The sequence below is a fragment of the Trachinotus anak genome, unplaced genomic scaffold, assembly GCF_046630095.1.
Source record: "Trachinotus anak isolate AG129_WGS33_773 ecotype Australia unplaced genomic scaffold, CSIRO_AGI_Tana_v1 ptg000018l, whole genome shotgun sequence".
NCBI lineage: Eukaryota > Metazoa > Chordata > Actinopteri > Carangiformes > Carangidae > Trachinotus > Trachinotus anak.
Window position 1 is genome coordinate 19,917,023 of NW_027273869.1, and position 15,723 is coordinate 19,932,745.

General features: G+C 40.1%; 2 protein-coding genes across 8 annotated transcripts in view; one reads left to right on the top strand and one right to left on the bottom strand.

The window, feature by feature from the left end:
• The first annotated feature begins 3,415 nt into the window (after positions 1 to 3,415).
• Positions 3,416 to 14,207, top strand: LOC139634953 (rho GTPase-activating protein 8-like). Its single transcript, XM_071501768.1, has 13 exons — positions 3,416 to 3,790; positions 5,527 to 5,670; positions 6,090 to 6,177; positions 6,267 to 6,398; positions 6,488 to 6,574; positions 6,655 to 6,753; positions 7,131 to 7,241; positions 7,321 to 7,394; positions 7,858 to 7,935; positions 8,439 to 8,567; positions 8,954 to 9,057; positions 9,301 to 9,486; positions 14,076 to 14,207. The coding sequence occupies exons 1-13, from the start codon at positions 3,751 to 3,753 to the stop codon at positions 14,205 to 14,207; spliced, it is 1,404 nt and encodes a 467-aa protein (XP_071357869.1). The 5' UTR covers positions 3,416 to 3,750.
• The window catches only part of phf21b (PHD finger protein 21B), an 87,237-nt gene continuing 82,360 nt past the window's right edge, over positions 10,847 to 15,723 (bottom strand). For all 7 annotated transcript variants that reach the window (XM_071501767.1, XM_071501766.1, XM_071501765.1 and 4 more), the window contains one exon: positions 10,847 to 15,606. In XM_071501767.1, the coding sequence (XP_071357868.1) occupies positions 15,337 to 15,606 (270 nt within the window). In that variant the 3' untranslated portion in view covers positions 10,847 to 15,336. The remainder of the gene's footprint in view (positions 15,607 to 15,723) is intronic.

Genomic DNA, 15,723 nt, shown 5'->3' on the forward strand with positions numbered 1-15,723 from the left:
TAATGTGTTGTTTACAACCTTTGTGGTATGTAACACAAACTAGTAGCACAAATTTATATTTTATTTTTTATTAAAGAGCTGCAACAATTAGTCAATTTATTGATTAGTCAAATCACAAAAAATGTATCTTCTTCAACTCTGATTAATCATTTATAGTGGAATTTACTGTTTTATATAATTGTAAACTGAATATCTTTGGGTTTTGAAATGTTTGATAAACAAAAAATTTTTATCATTTGAAGACGTGATGCTGATGATTTATCGTCTGCCTCCGGCTGAAAATGACTGATGCTGCTGACACATTGAGGAAATATCAGTGAGCCCAGTGTCGTACCCTGAGGCACACCCACAACTGTTCGATACCTGAAGATTACTTTAGAAAGAACCTAAAGAACTAAGTATGTTTGTTATCTCAGGATAATAAGACGAGTTGCATCATGAGGTAACAGTGTGATATCTCGAGATGATGAGGTAATGAGAGAGAATAAAGAAAAAAGACTGAAACCCAGTTACGTCCCGATCAGCTCTGAATAAAGTTTAATTACGTCTCCTATTAACAAAGGAAAACCTCTGACATTATATTGTTTGACTTTGCTCTGATTTCAGTGTTAATCATATCTTTCCTCTGGCCCCTTCTGACTCATGTAACTCCATCTTTGTTCGGTCGTCTCTGTAACGCCGTCGGCTCTGGGCCAAAGGACAAAGACTCTTTCTCTGAAATTTCTCCCCCCAGACTGTGTGACAGCTTTGCATATAAATTTGTTTGTGAGTAAATCCTTCCCTGCAGGATTTCTTTTTAAACTCCACCGCCTCAGCAGGAGCCGGCAAGAAACCAGAGACGCTGCAGATTTGAGTTTGACAGAGTTCAGTATTAAAATTAAAATCCAATTTCCTCTTCACAAAAAAACTCCATGTTTCTGAGAGATTCACAGTCACAGGAAGATGTTAGGTATTGGTACCACTTTAATTTTGAAATTTATGTCTATATCACCATTGGCCTGTAGTAACAATTTTCAGTAGTTTTGGTCAAATTTATTATATATATATATATATATATATATATATATATGTATATATATGTATATATATATATATATATATATATATATATATATATATATATATATATATATATATATATATATATATATATATATATGGAAACTCATAGATCCTAACAGGATATAGTGTATACCATGTGTGACAGCTGTTTTAGCCTGTTTATGCTGTTTGCATCATATGTATTTATGTTATGGTGTTTTTCTGCTGACCTCTTGATGAAGTAACTGATTGAAAGCTCCAGAATAGCTACTAAATAGACCTTGTGGTGATGTGTCAGCAGCTGCTTTCAAGGTCAAAAATGAAATTTGAACCTCAGACATAATTTTTTCTACATGCTCTTAATGATGATGGCAGATTATATATATGTGGTAAATGTGATGAATATGTGATAAAGTACTTATAATAAATATGTAGAGCAAAGGGTTGTAAATCATACATGTGACTGAATGTGTCAGATACTGGTTATTATGTTAATTAGAAGCCATTAAAACAAAAAGGTGCAGGGACACGCAGGCGAGGAAACAACATGACTGGTGTAACCAAACAGCTGGAGAGTTAAAATCCGTACTTTTTAGACAGAGGTCTTGCACACCATAGAGTTTCTGATGGAGGGAGATGTGTGGTATTCTTTGTATTGTGTGGGAATCCTGGTGTTAAATCAAAGCTGAGATTCACAGTTTGCTGAAGCAGCTGTTTGGGTTTAGACAGACAGTCTCAGTGGATCCAGAGACCAGGATCATTTAGCTGCTGAGCCGCTGCAGTGCTTCGCTCTGTCCAGCAGATGTCAGGCTTTCACAGCTTTACACCAACCTGCCCTGAACCCATCCCTGTGTTTTTCTTCAAGCCTCACCTTTTCCTCTGAACATTCATGTAATGCAAAGACAGATTTGTTTTCTGCCTCGTGCAAAAGTTGATCTGAGACACGACGCTGAGAGAACAGAGTGAAGCTGTGACTCTTGATTTTCTCTCTAATCTCCTTTTACCTGTTCCCTCCTGCTCCCAGCTGACTGGGCCGTAGACAGGCCTCACTGTTACCTGACAGTCGGGTTAAATTTGCATCATCTCTGTGAATAATTGCAGCAAATACTTATCAAATCCAGACTCTGAGGATGACAGTATTTTAAAAAGAACAGAGGATGTGGAGATTTTACAAAACATATTGTTCCAAATTTAACATAAATTTGAAAACATACATATAAACATCAGTGATTTATTTCAAAAGGTATCAGTAAGTGTTTTACGTCCCAACACATCAGCTTGAATTCTCCCGTCTTCAACGAGCTGTGAGAAATAAATATAGAACAAACACATCCAGGGAATTTGTCCTTTTTTTTCAAAAACCACATAAAAGTAAAACAAAGATGAACTTTTGTGACACACAATAAGTGTTTTGAACCTTTCTTGTACATATGCAGTTGTGTATTTTATCATTTGAATGTTGGATATACACCTGTGTGCAAAATAATATAACTTATAAAACACTTGATTGAAATCCCACCATGTTTCTCCCTGAAATGAAAATGAACAGCTTTGTGTTTTCATCTCAAAGCTGCTGTGAAGCCTCAGTCCTGCTGCTGACTGATGCTGGGAGTCTCAGGTGGACAGTCTCTGCAGGTGAGACACCGTCAGAATAATGACACCAGGAAACCAACAAACTGCAGTCAGATTAAATCTGTCGTATGAGCCGTCTGTGTTGGACACATCTGGGCAGTGGTGGGAAGTATCTCAGTACTTTTACCTCAGTTCTGCTTCTCCTCTGCTACATGTCGGAGGGAAATGTTTCACTGTTTGCTTCACATTTATTTTCAAGCTTTTTCAATGAAGATTTTACATATACAACAAAATAAAAGACTCAGTATTTCCAATTTCTGTTACTTTACACATGTTGGAGGGAAATATTGTACTTTACACTGCGCTTCATGTGTTTGACATCAAGATGAACAAAACAAAATAAAACCAACAAATAAACTCTGATGTATTATTATAGATTAATATGAGAATAATGAAATTTACGAGTTGTCCATCAGGATATAAAGTCATTCAAATCATCTCCACCAGCTGCAACATTAAAGTGATTAAATCATAAATTAATCAATAACGTACAATAATAATGTAATCAATACATTCTGCGTAATGAATACCTTTAATTTTGGTAAAATTGTGGTAAAATAAAAGTAGGCCTAATAATAAAGTATAAATATAATGTAAGTTTTACTTAAGGAAAAGTAATTTTTTTAATGCAGTAATTTCCTGACAGAGTATTTCTACTGTGGTACAGGTGTTTTTATTCAGGTAAAAAAGTATTTCGTCCACCTCTTGCCTCTGACTCTGCACTGAGCATGCGCAGTCCGTCAGGAAGTTTGGCTCCGCTCCTCCCCGGGTTCAGTAGAATCAGCCATTAGCCACCTCAGCTACAGGTGAGTGTTTCACCGTTAACCTCCGTAAATGCCACACGAAGCCCGGGCAGGTGAAGAGATGGGGTGTAATGCGGGTGTGGTGAACGCGGTCGTGTGCCTTGGTGACCCCGCTCAGGTGTTCTCCGGTGCTGACCGCGCTCTGTGGGGAGCTGCTGAGTCGGTCAGCTCATGGTTGAAGTTTAAAGTCAAAAACATGTGGATTCCTTCTCCTCTTCCTGTGACCTGAAACTTTCCTCTGTTCCCTCCGTGAAGACGCTGACGTCCATTAGAGATGACCTCATCACCTGACCTGGATCAGCTGGCAGAGATAGGTGAGTTTAACCTGGACACGCCTCCATGTTTGTGCCACAGCTGCTGTAAGTGAAATAAATCTCAATGAGATTTAACCCAAACTTACTGTTAATATTTCACTGTGTCACAGGTTTTGGTTTCTGTTTTATTAATCCATGACTTCAGGATCTTGTTGTCATGGTAACTTCTGGATTGATGTTTTTTATTCAAATCAAGATTTAACTTAGTTCAGTGTTTTTCCTCAGGACTCATGTTTACAGCTGCAGCTGAGAGTCAACATCAGTGATGAACGGGAAGTTTATTCCCCTGATTAATGAAGTTGTTCATAACAGAACAGACACTGAAAATGTTCAGTTTATAACGAAACAGAAGAAAATCTTCAGAACCTGCAACTTTAAAAAGTGACTTAAATTTCTAATCACTTATTGAAATACTTGGATGAATTGAGGAGTCGTGGCTGTGGTGTGTGTGGTGGTACCGAACCTCCGTCTGCAGCCAGGGTTTGACTCGCTGCCGTCACTTCCTTGTTTACACTGTTAATTACTTCAGTGTTTTTCTGTGGAAATGATTGGACGTCATTAAAGGCTCTGCAGGGCGAGACCCTCCCTAAATTACACTGATGCTCCCAGATTAGCGAATAGTTTCAGACTGACCACAGAGGCAGAGCAGAGGTGACACACACCTACTGATGATCTTCTATTAATCAATATGAGTCAAGAAATCTCAAATATACCAGTGTCACGTTTCTGCCATTTCATACACAAAATTAATGACCAGTCAAATGAGAAAATAACCTTAATGAAAATTATCTAAATAAAATTCCTGCTAATGCAATGCAAACATTTCTTTCTGCTTCACATTAAAAGCATTCGACTGGTGAACCAATTGGCTGCTTTTATTGTGAAGGTGTATGTATTTGTAATATATTTAAATCAGTGATTCTGCTGTCGACTGAAAATTGGTCCACACAACAAAACATGGACATTTTCACAGTTTTTACATGGCAGCAGGTGAAGCTCTGACTGTGTGTGGTTTTATTTCATTCACATTTTAAACCTGTGTTTTTATTTATATAATGTTTTTTCACAGAGGCATTTTTCTTGGGGGCTTGTTTGTGATGGTTTGTTGTACATGCTGTTGTTTTCAGAGTTTTTCTGCCGCTGCTGCGTCTCTGGACTGAGGCTTGTGTTCTCTGTGAGCAGCTCATTTCCTCTCTGTTATCACAGCCTCTGTGTTTATAGAAAACTTCAGCTGCAGCCTGAACACAATCAACACCCACTTCCAGTCAGGCCCTGGCTCTGCTCCAGCGTTGTCCCTCTCTCCGTCTGATAATCGGCGTTTTTAGGAACAGATAAGGAAATAATTTAGAAAATGTAGGTGGTGTAGAGCAGGAAGAGCAGAACCTGTGACTGAGTTCATGTTTTTCCTTTAAATCAAGACTTTATAACGTTTATGTCTCTGTGTATTTTCAACTTTTTCATGTAGAAATGTGAAATCGTTCTGTTATTGCAGGAAATGTTTGCTCTCTGTTGCGGCTCTGTCATTATCATAGCTGTGTGAGGTTTAAAGGCAGATGCCTCGTGTTAAAGGACTCGTGTCTGTGCTTTAATCTGGACCAGATGTTTCCTGTAGAGATGAACTCCTATAGAGGGCACTGCTTCTCAGGTTTAACTAAAACCTGCTGCAGACCTGGTTTAACTGAGGTTTAACTAAAACCTGCTGCAGACTGAGGTGTATCTTTCTTGAACTGTGACAGAGCTTCAGAAGGAGGAAGAGGAGGATGAGGAGGACCAGACCTGTGCCACAGACGCTCCATCAGCTCCTCCACGCAGCAGCTCGAGTCCTGACTCCTCCCACCCGTATTATGACGTGGCTCGACACGGCATCATCCAGGTCTCTGGTCAGTGTCTGATCTTATTCTGCTGAATATCAGCCAGTCTCTAACTTCAGGTTCGGATGAGTCAATTAATCCATTTATAGAAAATGTATCAACAACTGTTTTGATAATTGCTTCATAGTTTTGGTCTGTTTCCATTTGCAGCGTGAAGCTTCTCCTCTGTCCTGTAACACAGCTGATCTGAGGCTTTGATTATTGGTCAAACATTAACAAATTACAGTGAAAACCTTTATGATTGATTCATCTGCTGGATCAATCATAAGAATGATCCATAGTTGTTGCACAAATAGATTGAAACATGGATTTTGAATAAAAATCCAGTTTATTTCACAGTTTTTGTGGATGAGGCCGAATGATTAACAGAAACTAATAATAATATTCATGTTGGACTAAACTCAGAAAAACTCGGGTTCTGTCTCCAGGTGACGACAACTACGGCAGGAAGCTGATCATCTTCAGCAGCTGCTGTCTGCCTCCGTCTCACCAGCTGAACCACCAGCGCCTGCTGGAGTACGTCCACAGTCAGTCCTGCTGCACGCCGTGTACCTGCTCATGATGTAGAGTCTGTGGTTCGATGTCACTTCCTGTCTCTGCTGCAGGTACCTGAAGTTCACGCTGGACCAGTACGTGGAGATGGACTACATCCTGGTCTACTTCCACCACGGTCTGAGGAGCAGCAACAAGCCGTCTCTCAAGTGGTTACGAGAAGCTTACAGCGAGTTCGACAGGAAGTAGGTCACTCATGACTGACGTTGTCATGGTAACTTCCTGCATCACGTGGCAGATTTTTGCTTCTGTATCAGCATTTTTGTTGTTTCAGATACAAGAAGAACCTGAAGACTCTGTTTGTTGTTCATCCAACGAACTTCATCAGAATCGTGTGGAACATTTTCAAACCTCTGATCAGGTAAAAACCTCGCACTCAGCTGCTGGATCACAAACCGCCGTCAGGTTCATCACAGCTGCTTCTGCTTCTGCTTCCTTCAGCCACAAGTTTGGGAAGAAGTTGACGTATGTGAACTACCTGGACGAGCTCCGAGATCACCTGAACTACGAGCAGCTCATCATCCCGCCTGAAGTTCTCAGGTACGGGTCACTAACAGACGCCGACCCAGATGATGTCAGAACGCCAGAACATCAGTTCACTCAGCGTTTAGCTTTTTTTTGTTATTACTTTTTACTTTTACTTTTTTTTTGCTCAGCTTTGGTCTTTACTTTTATAACCTGAAACTCTGCAGAAACCTCGTCGTAAATCTTCCACCTGTAACTTTATATGATGTGACACCAGTATTAAATATTTATTCAGTTAATTTGACTCATTTTTAAATATCAGTTTTTTTAAATCTTCTGCTTTGTTTCTTTATAATGTTTTTTTAACATCTGTCTTTTTTTTGTTCTGTAGAAATAGATTTTTATTATTTTGAATGAATTTAGTCAGCTGAGTTGTTTTTGTTTTTTCACAGACATGATGAAAAGTTACGAGCGGCTCAGAAGGGCGGGCCCCGTCCCTCAGTGAAAACCCCCCCACCTCGACCCCCTCTGCCCACCCAGCAGTTTGGTGTCAGTCTGCAGTAGTGAGTCTGTTCACTGGTAATACATTCACAGGATTGAACAGTTTGAATCAAATATCAATCAAACGTGTTTCTGCGGCAGCATCAGGGAGAAGAACCGGGGGGTGGTAATCCCCCCCGTGATCCAGCAGACTGTCGCCTACCTGACGGAGAAAGGTGAGTGTTCCTGTGATTTAACTCTAACTGAAGAACCTGAAGAAACGTCCAGAAGATTAAAAGAAACACACACATTATTTGCATTTTTGGGAATTTGTGCAGTAAATTATTTGGGTATTTTTTTGCAACTTTGCAGTACATCCTTCTTTTTCCTTTTTTATTATATATTATATTATTTTATTGGTGATTTTATTCATTTGTTCATTACCCTTAATATTTGTGTACCATCACATTTTTGCGTTAAGGTTTAAAGGACGTCATGTCAGACGTTGCTGGTGTTGTGTCAGGTTGAAGCAGGTTGACAGGTTGTTTCTCACCTGCAGCAGGTAACAACCTGCAGAGATTCTCTTTGTTTCCATGGTTTCATGTCGCAGCTTCCTTCAGTTTCCAGTTTGGGTTTCGTTGTGTTTCGTCGTGTGTCTGCTGCTGTAGTGTGTGTCTCTGATCCAGATGTGTGTGTCAGGTCTCAGGACCGAGGGGATCTTCAGACGTTCGGCTCGAGTTCAGCTCATCAAGGACGTTCAGAAGCTCTATAACCTGGGTGAGTGGAGTCTCAGAGAACATCTGTTCTGACTTCATTACAGAGCAGGAGCTCCTGTTTGTGTCGTTTCAGCCAGAGAGAAGACACACTGCTAAATGTCCCCTGGTCCTGGTCCAGTTAAAGTCCAGTTACAGTTGGACCAGGACCCACTGTGGTGCAGGTTTAAAGGAATCCACCAAACTGTCGTCTGTCAGCTTGAGTTTGTGTTGTTGTGAGTCTTGATTCTCACAGCGAAGACACAGGACACGAGTTCGTGTCGTTTCAAGACCAGTTTTACCTTCATGACGTGTGTGAGCATCGAGCAGACGCTGTGAACGCTGAACCTAAAATCCTGACTTTTCTCTAAGAGTCAACTTCAGGACAAACTTTAAATGAAAAATAATAAAAGATCCAATAAACCTGTCGATGTGTTTTAAACAGGATTTTCTGTTCTGTGTTTGTCTTTGGTCTTTGTTCATGAACCTTCAGTGTTTAAATAAAGCTGGGTTTGTATATTTTTTCAGGGAAGCCTGTGAACTTTGACGACTACAGCGACGTCCACGTTCCTGCCGTGATCCTGAAGACGTTCCTCAGAGAGCTGCCTGAACCTCTGCTCACCTTCAGAGTCTACAGCCAGGTCCAGGAGATCCTCAGTGAGTCCTGCACACGTGGGCTGACCATGATGATGATGATGATGATGATGATGATAATGACACATTTCCAACAATATCAGTAAAAGTAATAATTGTGTTGGTAAAATCTGGGATTTTTACAAATGAGATTCAATTTTTCAAGGCACATAAATTTTAATTTAATAAGAATAAAATCAACCTCACAGTATTATTATTATTATTATTATTATTATTATTATTGTTGTTGTTGTTGTTCAGAATTATGTCACCATCTGATTGGATCTTGATCTTAAAGTAAAAACATTCATGAGTTTGGTTTATTTCTGATGCGTCACATCTTCTGAGTTTCCTCAGCTTCACGTTTCTGTGTCAGTCCATCGGTGAACTGACACTTTGTCTCGTCTCAGGCGTGGAGAGCAGCCTCCGGGTGACCAGGTGTAAACAGATTGTAGAAAGTCTTCCTGAGCATCACTTCATCGTGGTCAAGTACCTGCTGTGCTTCCTGCACACGGTGAGACGTTCGAGTGTTTACAGTCACGATCAGAATGAGACGGATTCATATTCTGAAAGTGTGAAATAAAAACTGTATTAACCTTCATCTCACTGTCACAACAGTCACAGAATTAACAATTAGTTGTTTTAGGCTTCTTATAAAACTACTTTTTCAAAGGATCGTTAAATGATGAAACCTTCTCTGATTGGTCCGTCTCAGGATCATTAAATGATGAAACCTTCTCTGATTGGTCCGTCTCAGGTGTCTCAGGAGAGCATCATCAACAAGATGAGTCCGTCTAACTTGGCCTGTGTGTTCGGGGTGAACCTGGTTTGGCCTCGTCATGGTTCGTTCTCCCTCTCCGCTCTGACGCCCATCAACGTCTTCACCGAGCTCCTCATCGAACACTTCCACACGGTGTTCGGCTCCCGCTGCCCACCTGGACAGGTAACACCCTGAAGCAGCAGATCAACACATCACCGCCCTGGATACAGACTCACTACGTTTTGTTTTTTCCATTTTTTAAAAATCTTTTTCTACTGGGTTTTTTTTTTCTTGTTGATCGTCCTGTTTCTTCAGAGGACGACTCCTCATGACATCGACCTGTCATCGAGCTGAACCTTTGATTTCTGTACAAAAAAGAAAAAATGTAAATTCTAAAGTCAGACTGTGGTGAAACCTCCTGAGCTCACTCTGTTTGTTAGGTCAATACGATGATTTATTGATACTGTTTGTGCTGAAGAGTCTCCGACGACGGATTCATAACAAAACAGTTTATTTATCAGATATTTAATTCACCAGATTAATCAAAATTTGATTTTTATTATGAACAGTCAACAAAACTTTTCACTTTTGATGAACAGGGCGGAGTTCTGTCAGATACTTTTCTATTTTTCTATTTTCTTGATGTCCGTCACTGGAATTTCATCAACTGAACCTTTGTACAGCCTGAAATCCACAAGGATCCACGTTAGTTCCTGTCGGTTTGTTTAGTGTTGACGTAAAACTGTGAGAAAATGTAATCAGACTCCAGTTTGAACATTTTCAGAACAAAATAATTCAAAGCAGCACGAGTCCGAACAGAACTTCAGTGTATGAAAGTTACAGTGATGATGTTAAAGCTTCGTTATCGTCAGTTTAACACTAGAGACGCACAAATCCAGCACTTAGTGAGAAACTTCACACTTAAATCACAGAACAGCACTAAATCACTAATCACTAAATAAACCAAATGAAAATGAAAGATTTAATTGATATTGAGCTTAAATATTACTGATAACCGTCCCTTCAATTAGTTCTTTTAAAGAATAGTGAACTATATGTTGTAAGTGGAACATTTCACAGCACTGAAATATAATTGGTCAATTTTTTTAAAGCATCTTTTACTGCCTTACTTTAAACAAAGTGATTGTTTTTCTAGTTTTATTTAAATGTCTGAAGAGGTAATCTGAAAAAAAAAATTCCTTCATGAGTTGGGAACCTCTCAGTTATGTAACAGAGACAATGTTTAAATTTTGCCACTAATCAGCCACCGTACAGAGGTTTACAGATGTTTATTTTCTCTGGGCTCTTCTCCCTGGTTTGTAGGGGGTGGGGTCTCAAACCTCTGTGCACCAATCAGGATTCAGCAACATTTAAATTTAAAATGTGATCAGTCCTGGTGAGTTTCTGAGTGTTGAACCATAAATAAACAAAACCTGAAGGTTTTTTGTAACTTTGCTGCCTATTGGGCCGTTAATATTTCCTGTTTTATACTTGAGAAGGGACACAAAGTGTAAATGAGATGAAAACAGACACTTGAATCACATCATTTGTTCTTGAATTTTGTTTATTAATGATTCAATTTTTCGTAAGAACTTGGTACAAAAAAGTGAGACTACTCTTTAACCATTTACCAACTTCCATCGATCGACTTTTTAATGCATCGTAAAGAAGAAAAAAACTACATTGGCATATTTAAGACAAACACTTTCCTATACACACTATCCACTGGACAGTCCCTTTATTAATGACAAAGAAAAAACTCCTACTTCAACAGCCAACAGACATTTTAATTTCCATCTAAACGCCCTCGTCGTGTCGTCGTCGCCTCCTTGTGGCAAAATAACACAGAACGTCGCAAGCTAGAAGTCAGAATGCAGAACTGGCAAACAATAGAAAATCCCAATGTTCTGTTTTCTTCATTTTTTGCTCCTTGATAAAAGAATATAAAAATGTTCTAACTTTTTTTCTTATTTGTTCAAATGTTGTGTTGTGTATTAAAATAGATCTGTTTAAGCACTGCACAGTTTCTCCCGGAGAAGATTTCTAGAAATGGATGAAGAGGTTTGGGTGCAGGGACGGGCGGAGAAGGTTTATTTTTTATTTTTGGGGGTAGGTGGGGTTTGAAGTACCGACGCGACGCGGAGCACTGATATGGTTTCCATCTTGGTTGTAGTCGCAGCCCTGCAGCTCTCCGGTGAGGACCCGATATGCATCATATGGGAGATTCTGGCGTCAGGATTTAATCTGAACCGACTCCACACTGATCATGATTCCATTCGTTTAAAAAGGCGACTTGGACAAAGTGTTAAAGCACCTCTGCTGTTTGTCTCACAGATACAGAGCCTGGAGTTTGATCATTTAGTCTGAAATAATCAATGAGGAAAAAAAACCTTTTTGATATTTAATCGACGGAAAACATCAAATATTTGCTGGTTCTTGATTTTTGTCTTTTATGTTTATGTAAACTGAACAAAACAAGACGTCTGAGGTTGTGATTGATTTTTCAGAATAAATAATTAACAAAGAAGTTAATCTGAAGTGATTGCTGCGGCCTTCCTCGATATTGAAGCCGGAGGCAGCTTCACCTAAAATAAAGATGACCTCAGCCAACATCAGAAAACACTTCGACACTTCAGTCAAATTTAGTCTCGATGGAAAAAAGAGCAGAGAAGTTAAAATAAAAACTAAATACTACAAAGTGAACGAGGTGACTGAACACCAGGTACTGTAATACTGCCATGTAGAAATACTCAAAGTCCTTCAGTCAGAGTTTTACTTAAAATATATCAAAGTGAAAATGTTAAATAAAAAACTGCGTTTTATCAGATTGTTTTTACTGCAAATGCTTTAATGTTGGAGCCAATTTTACCTGCTTCATTCTGTTTTTAGTCTTTAGTTTAATATGTAGTGGAACATAATATTATATATTTAACTACAGTCAGATAAATAAAGAGAATTTTCCTCTGAGCAGCAGCTGCTCTGAAGGTTTTCATGATGTTCGAGGAGGACGTCTTCTCTGTGTGAGTTTCAGGAATCTGAGGAACAAATTTCTGACTTGAGTGAGACTTGATGTAAAGATGAACCAGACTCTGTATCTGATAAAACACGTCAAACGTAGATCAGAGCGACGCAAGAAAACAATTCACTGACCTGCGTCGCCTCCGAGTCCAGGTGTCGGAGGTTTGTGACCTTTGAGTCCAAAACTTTTCCTGTTTGAACAAATCGAACGTCAAAATATTTTAAGAGTCAGTTTAATGAGATTAATTTAAATGTGACATTATGATTAATTTTAAACTGAATTAATTAAAATTAAATAATAATAAATACATTAAAATTAAAATAATTATTTGCAGCTTTAGTGTTGATTCATTTAGAACAATTTGTAATTTGCTTAATTCTATTAAGTGGAATCTGTTATAAGTCGTGTCTGAATTGACTCAACAGTTGATTACATTTCCTGCTAAAGATTCAGTTGTTTTTTTTTGACAGAATGATTAATGTTGATTAATGTGAATTTGGAGAAAGCCTGATGTATTGTTGGAACAGCTGCTTGGAACAGAAACCTCCTGTGGACTGAAAGGACACAGACGTCTGACTGAAGCCTCAGTTTGCTTCAGACAAACCTCTGGTCTCTGAGTCGTCTCCAGATCAACCGTCGCTTCTCTTCTTCAACTGTAACAGACGATCCGACGTCGTCTCCATGACGACACGGTTCACTTGAAGCAAACTGAAGCTTTTGAACGTTTCGTCTCATTTTGCTGCTCCTTGTTTTCTTGTTCATCAGTTTGTTGTTCGTGCAGTTGATGCTTCAACATTAAGGATCTTTACTTTAGAGTCATGTGACCTGGATATGATCAACAAATAAAATCACCTCTTCTCATTTCTAACATCACTAATTCCTAGTTTTGTTTCTTTTCTTTGATAAAGGCATCTTCCTCTGAACTCTTTAACCCTTTGTTCGTCTTTGTGCATTAGCAGGTGCACAGAGCTGCACCTGGACTGGTGACAACAGTTTGATAAAGTCAAATAAAAAATGGACTAATTCTATGTTAAACATTGAAACAGAACCTCTCTGGACCAGCAGGAAGACTAGCGAGATACACAGGCCGAGCGGGACGCAACAGCGGCGGCGTCCTGGTTCGTCGTGGAACCGGGAGGACGTGGTCTCGGTCCCGCCGGGTCACCGACAGTCAGAAAGTGTTGTTGCAGTTTGACAGTTGTCCCATTTCTGATCGACCGGTGTCTAGAAAATGACGCAAACAAAGACGAAAACCCTGGATCTGAAAGGATTTGTACTTGAGGCAGTGTTCATCTGTCAGTTAACAGGCTCGTCACCGTTAAAACGCTCAAAAACACGAGTAAAAAAAAGCTTCGACGCCAAAAATATAAAACAGGCAGGGAGGAAAAAAAGCACTGTAGACATTATAGATAGATGAATGATCCCAGTAGAAAAACAAAGAGTTTTTGGCATATTTTCTATACTGGTTAAAGGGGGAGGGGCTGAATGGATGCATCACACGTCGACTGGACCGACATGTTTGTGTTCGAGTGCAGCTGTGAACAAACTCAACCTCAGTCCCTGTTTGTTTCCTGTCCAACAGCAGCAGCACAAACAAGAACATCTGGGTTCTTTTCTTCTGAAGAACCAAAGATGTTTAAACTGTTTTCAGTCAGAGACCAAACTTCACCAGAAACAGATTCTGTTAAAGCTTCAGAAAAACTGACAAAACACAGAATCTGTAAATGAGTTTTTTTTTTTTTAAACCTTACAGACTAAACGACTCATGAGCTGCGTCCCAGTCCAGAGTTTAAAGACTGATCTGACCCGGGACACGGACAGAGCTGCAGGGACGAGGTGTCGTGGTCCAACCCTGAAGTCAGCGTCACTACAGGACGAACAATAGTTTCTGACCCTGACAGGTTTGGTTCAGCAGGATCATCTTCACTAATGACTCCACTTTATGATGTTTGGAGCCTCAATACAACCAGCAGCAGTAACACACCACGGTCACATGACTTCACCGTCACCACCACTAACCTTCAGCCTGTAGTCTGATTCAGCTCTGAGCTCTTCTACAGAGGCAGCCGGTCGTTTTTTAACAGACGTATAAAACATTATTTCAGTCATCGACCGAAAACAGCAAGACTTCAGGACGAGGGACCAGGAAGTGAAAACATGCAGCTAACTTCATTCCTGCAGCTCTGTAGAGAAATAAATGAGAAACATGAGCTGCAGCCTTGATATTTACTCTGTGAAGTTCAGCCTCTGCAGCACAAATCAAACTGTGACGTTTCACTCGTTCTTGTTGCTGTCAAACAAACAGGGACTCGCCTCAGTTTCACATGTGACTCCTGACCTCCTGAAACCTGCCATGATGACGATGATGATGATGATGATATTAATAATAATAATAATAATACAACATATGTACAGTGATCCCCTCGAATACTCCAAACTTACATTTATCAACAGGCATCAGCATGAAAATACTAAAATCTCCACTAGAAACGCTAATTTCTGTAGTTTACTCTTAAATACTTTTTTCTTTGACTTTAACTCTATTAATACTGAAAAAAAGTTATTCTCTGTTTTTGTTTGAAGGCTCGTTCACGTACACCATGAAAACATTTCCTGAATTATTATGGCAAAAACAATGTTCGTAGGAGAATGAGAACAAACATCTACTCGGATATATCACTGTACAGTTGCGTCCCGTCTACGACTACCTCTACTGTTCTCTCTCTATCTGCAGAACAAGAATCACACCTGTGGTTAGAAAAGGGAAACATCTTTAGGAGCCTCGTGTTCCTGCGGCGGCTCGTCGTCTAACGTCGTGTAATAAATACATTAAGGCCAAGAACATGAATAAATAGAAAAGAACTTAAAAAAAGAAATCTCGTAAGCACTGGAGGTGTTGGCTTTAAAAAACACTCGACTCAGTTTGTCTTCAAACGAAGGGGAAATATTCAGACTAAAGAAACATCACCGCTCGCCACGCTTAGAAAAGTCGGAGCACCGTGGGGTGGGCGGGGCTAGTTGTTGATGTTGTCCTGGCTGTGGGCGTGGCTCTTCTGCAGGGGCGTGGCCGAGGGGCCTGGGGCGGCGGCGACGGCGGCGGTGCTGGTGGGTTTGATCCAGGACTGGGAGAGCAGGGAGGCGGCGGCGATGGTGGCGGTGGTCGTCATGGTGACCTGGATGAGCTGGTCGCGTTGGATCAACCTGATGAGTTCTTTGAGGCGGTCGAGCGACGCCTGCGTGTCTCTCTGCTGACCGAGGAGCCGCTCCCTCAGGTCCACACATTGCTGCAGAGACAGGAAACGGCAGAGTCAACTTCCTGTCAGCTGACGTGTGACTCAAACACAACATGTTTGTCTGAGCCACAACTGTAGTAACTCATGGAGGAGAAAACACAAGCAGCC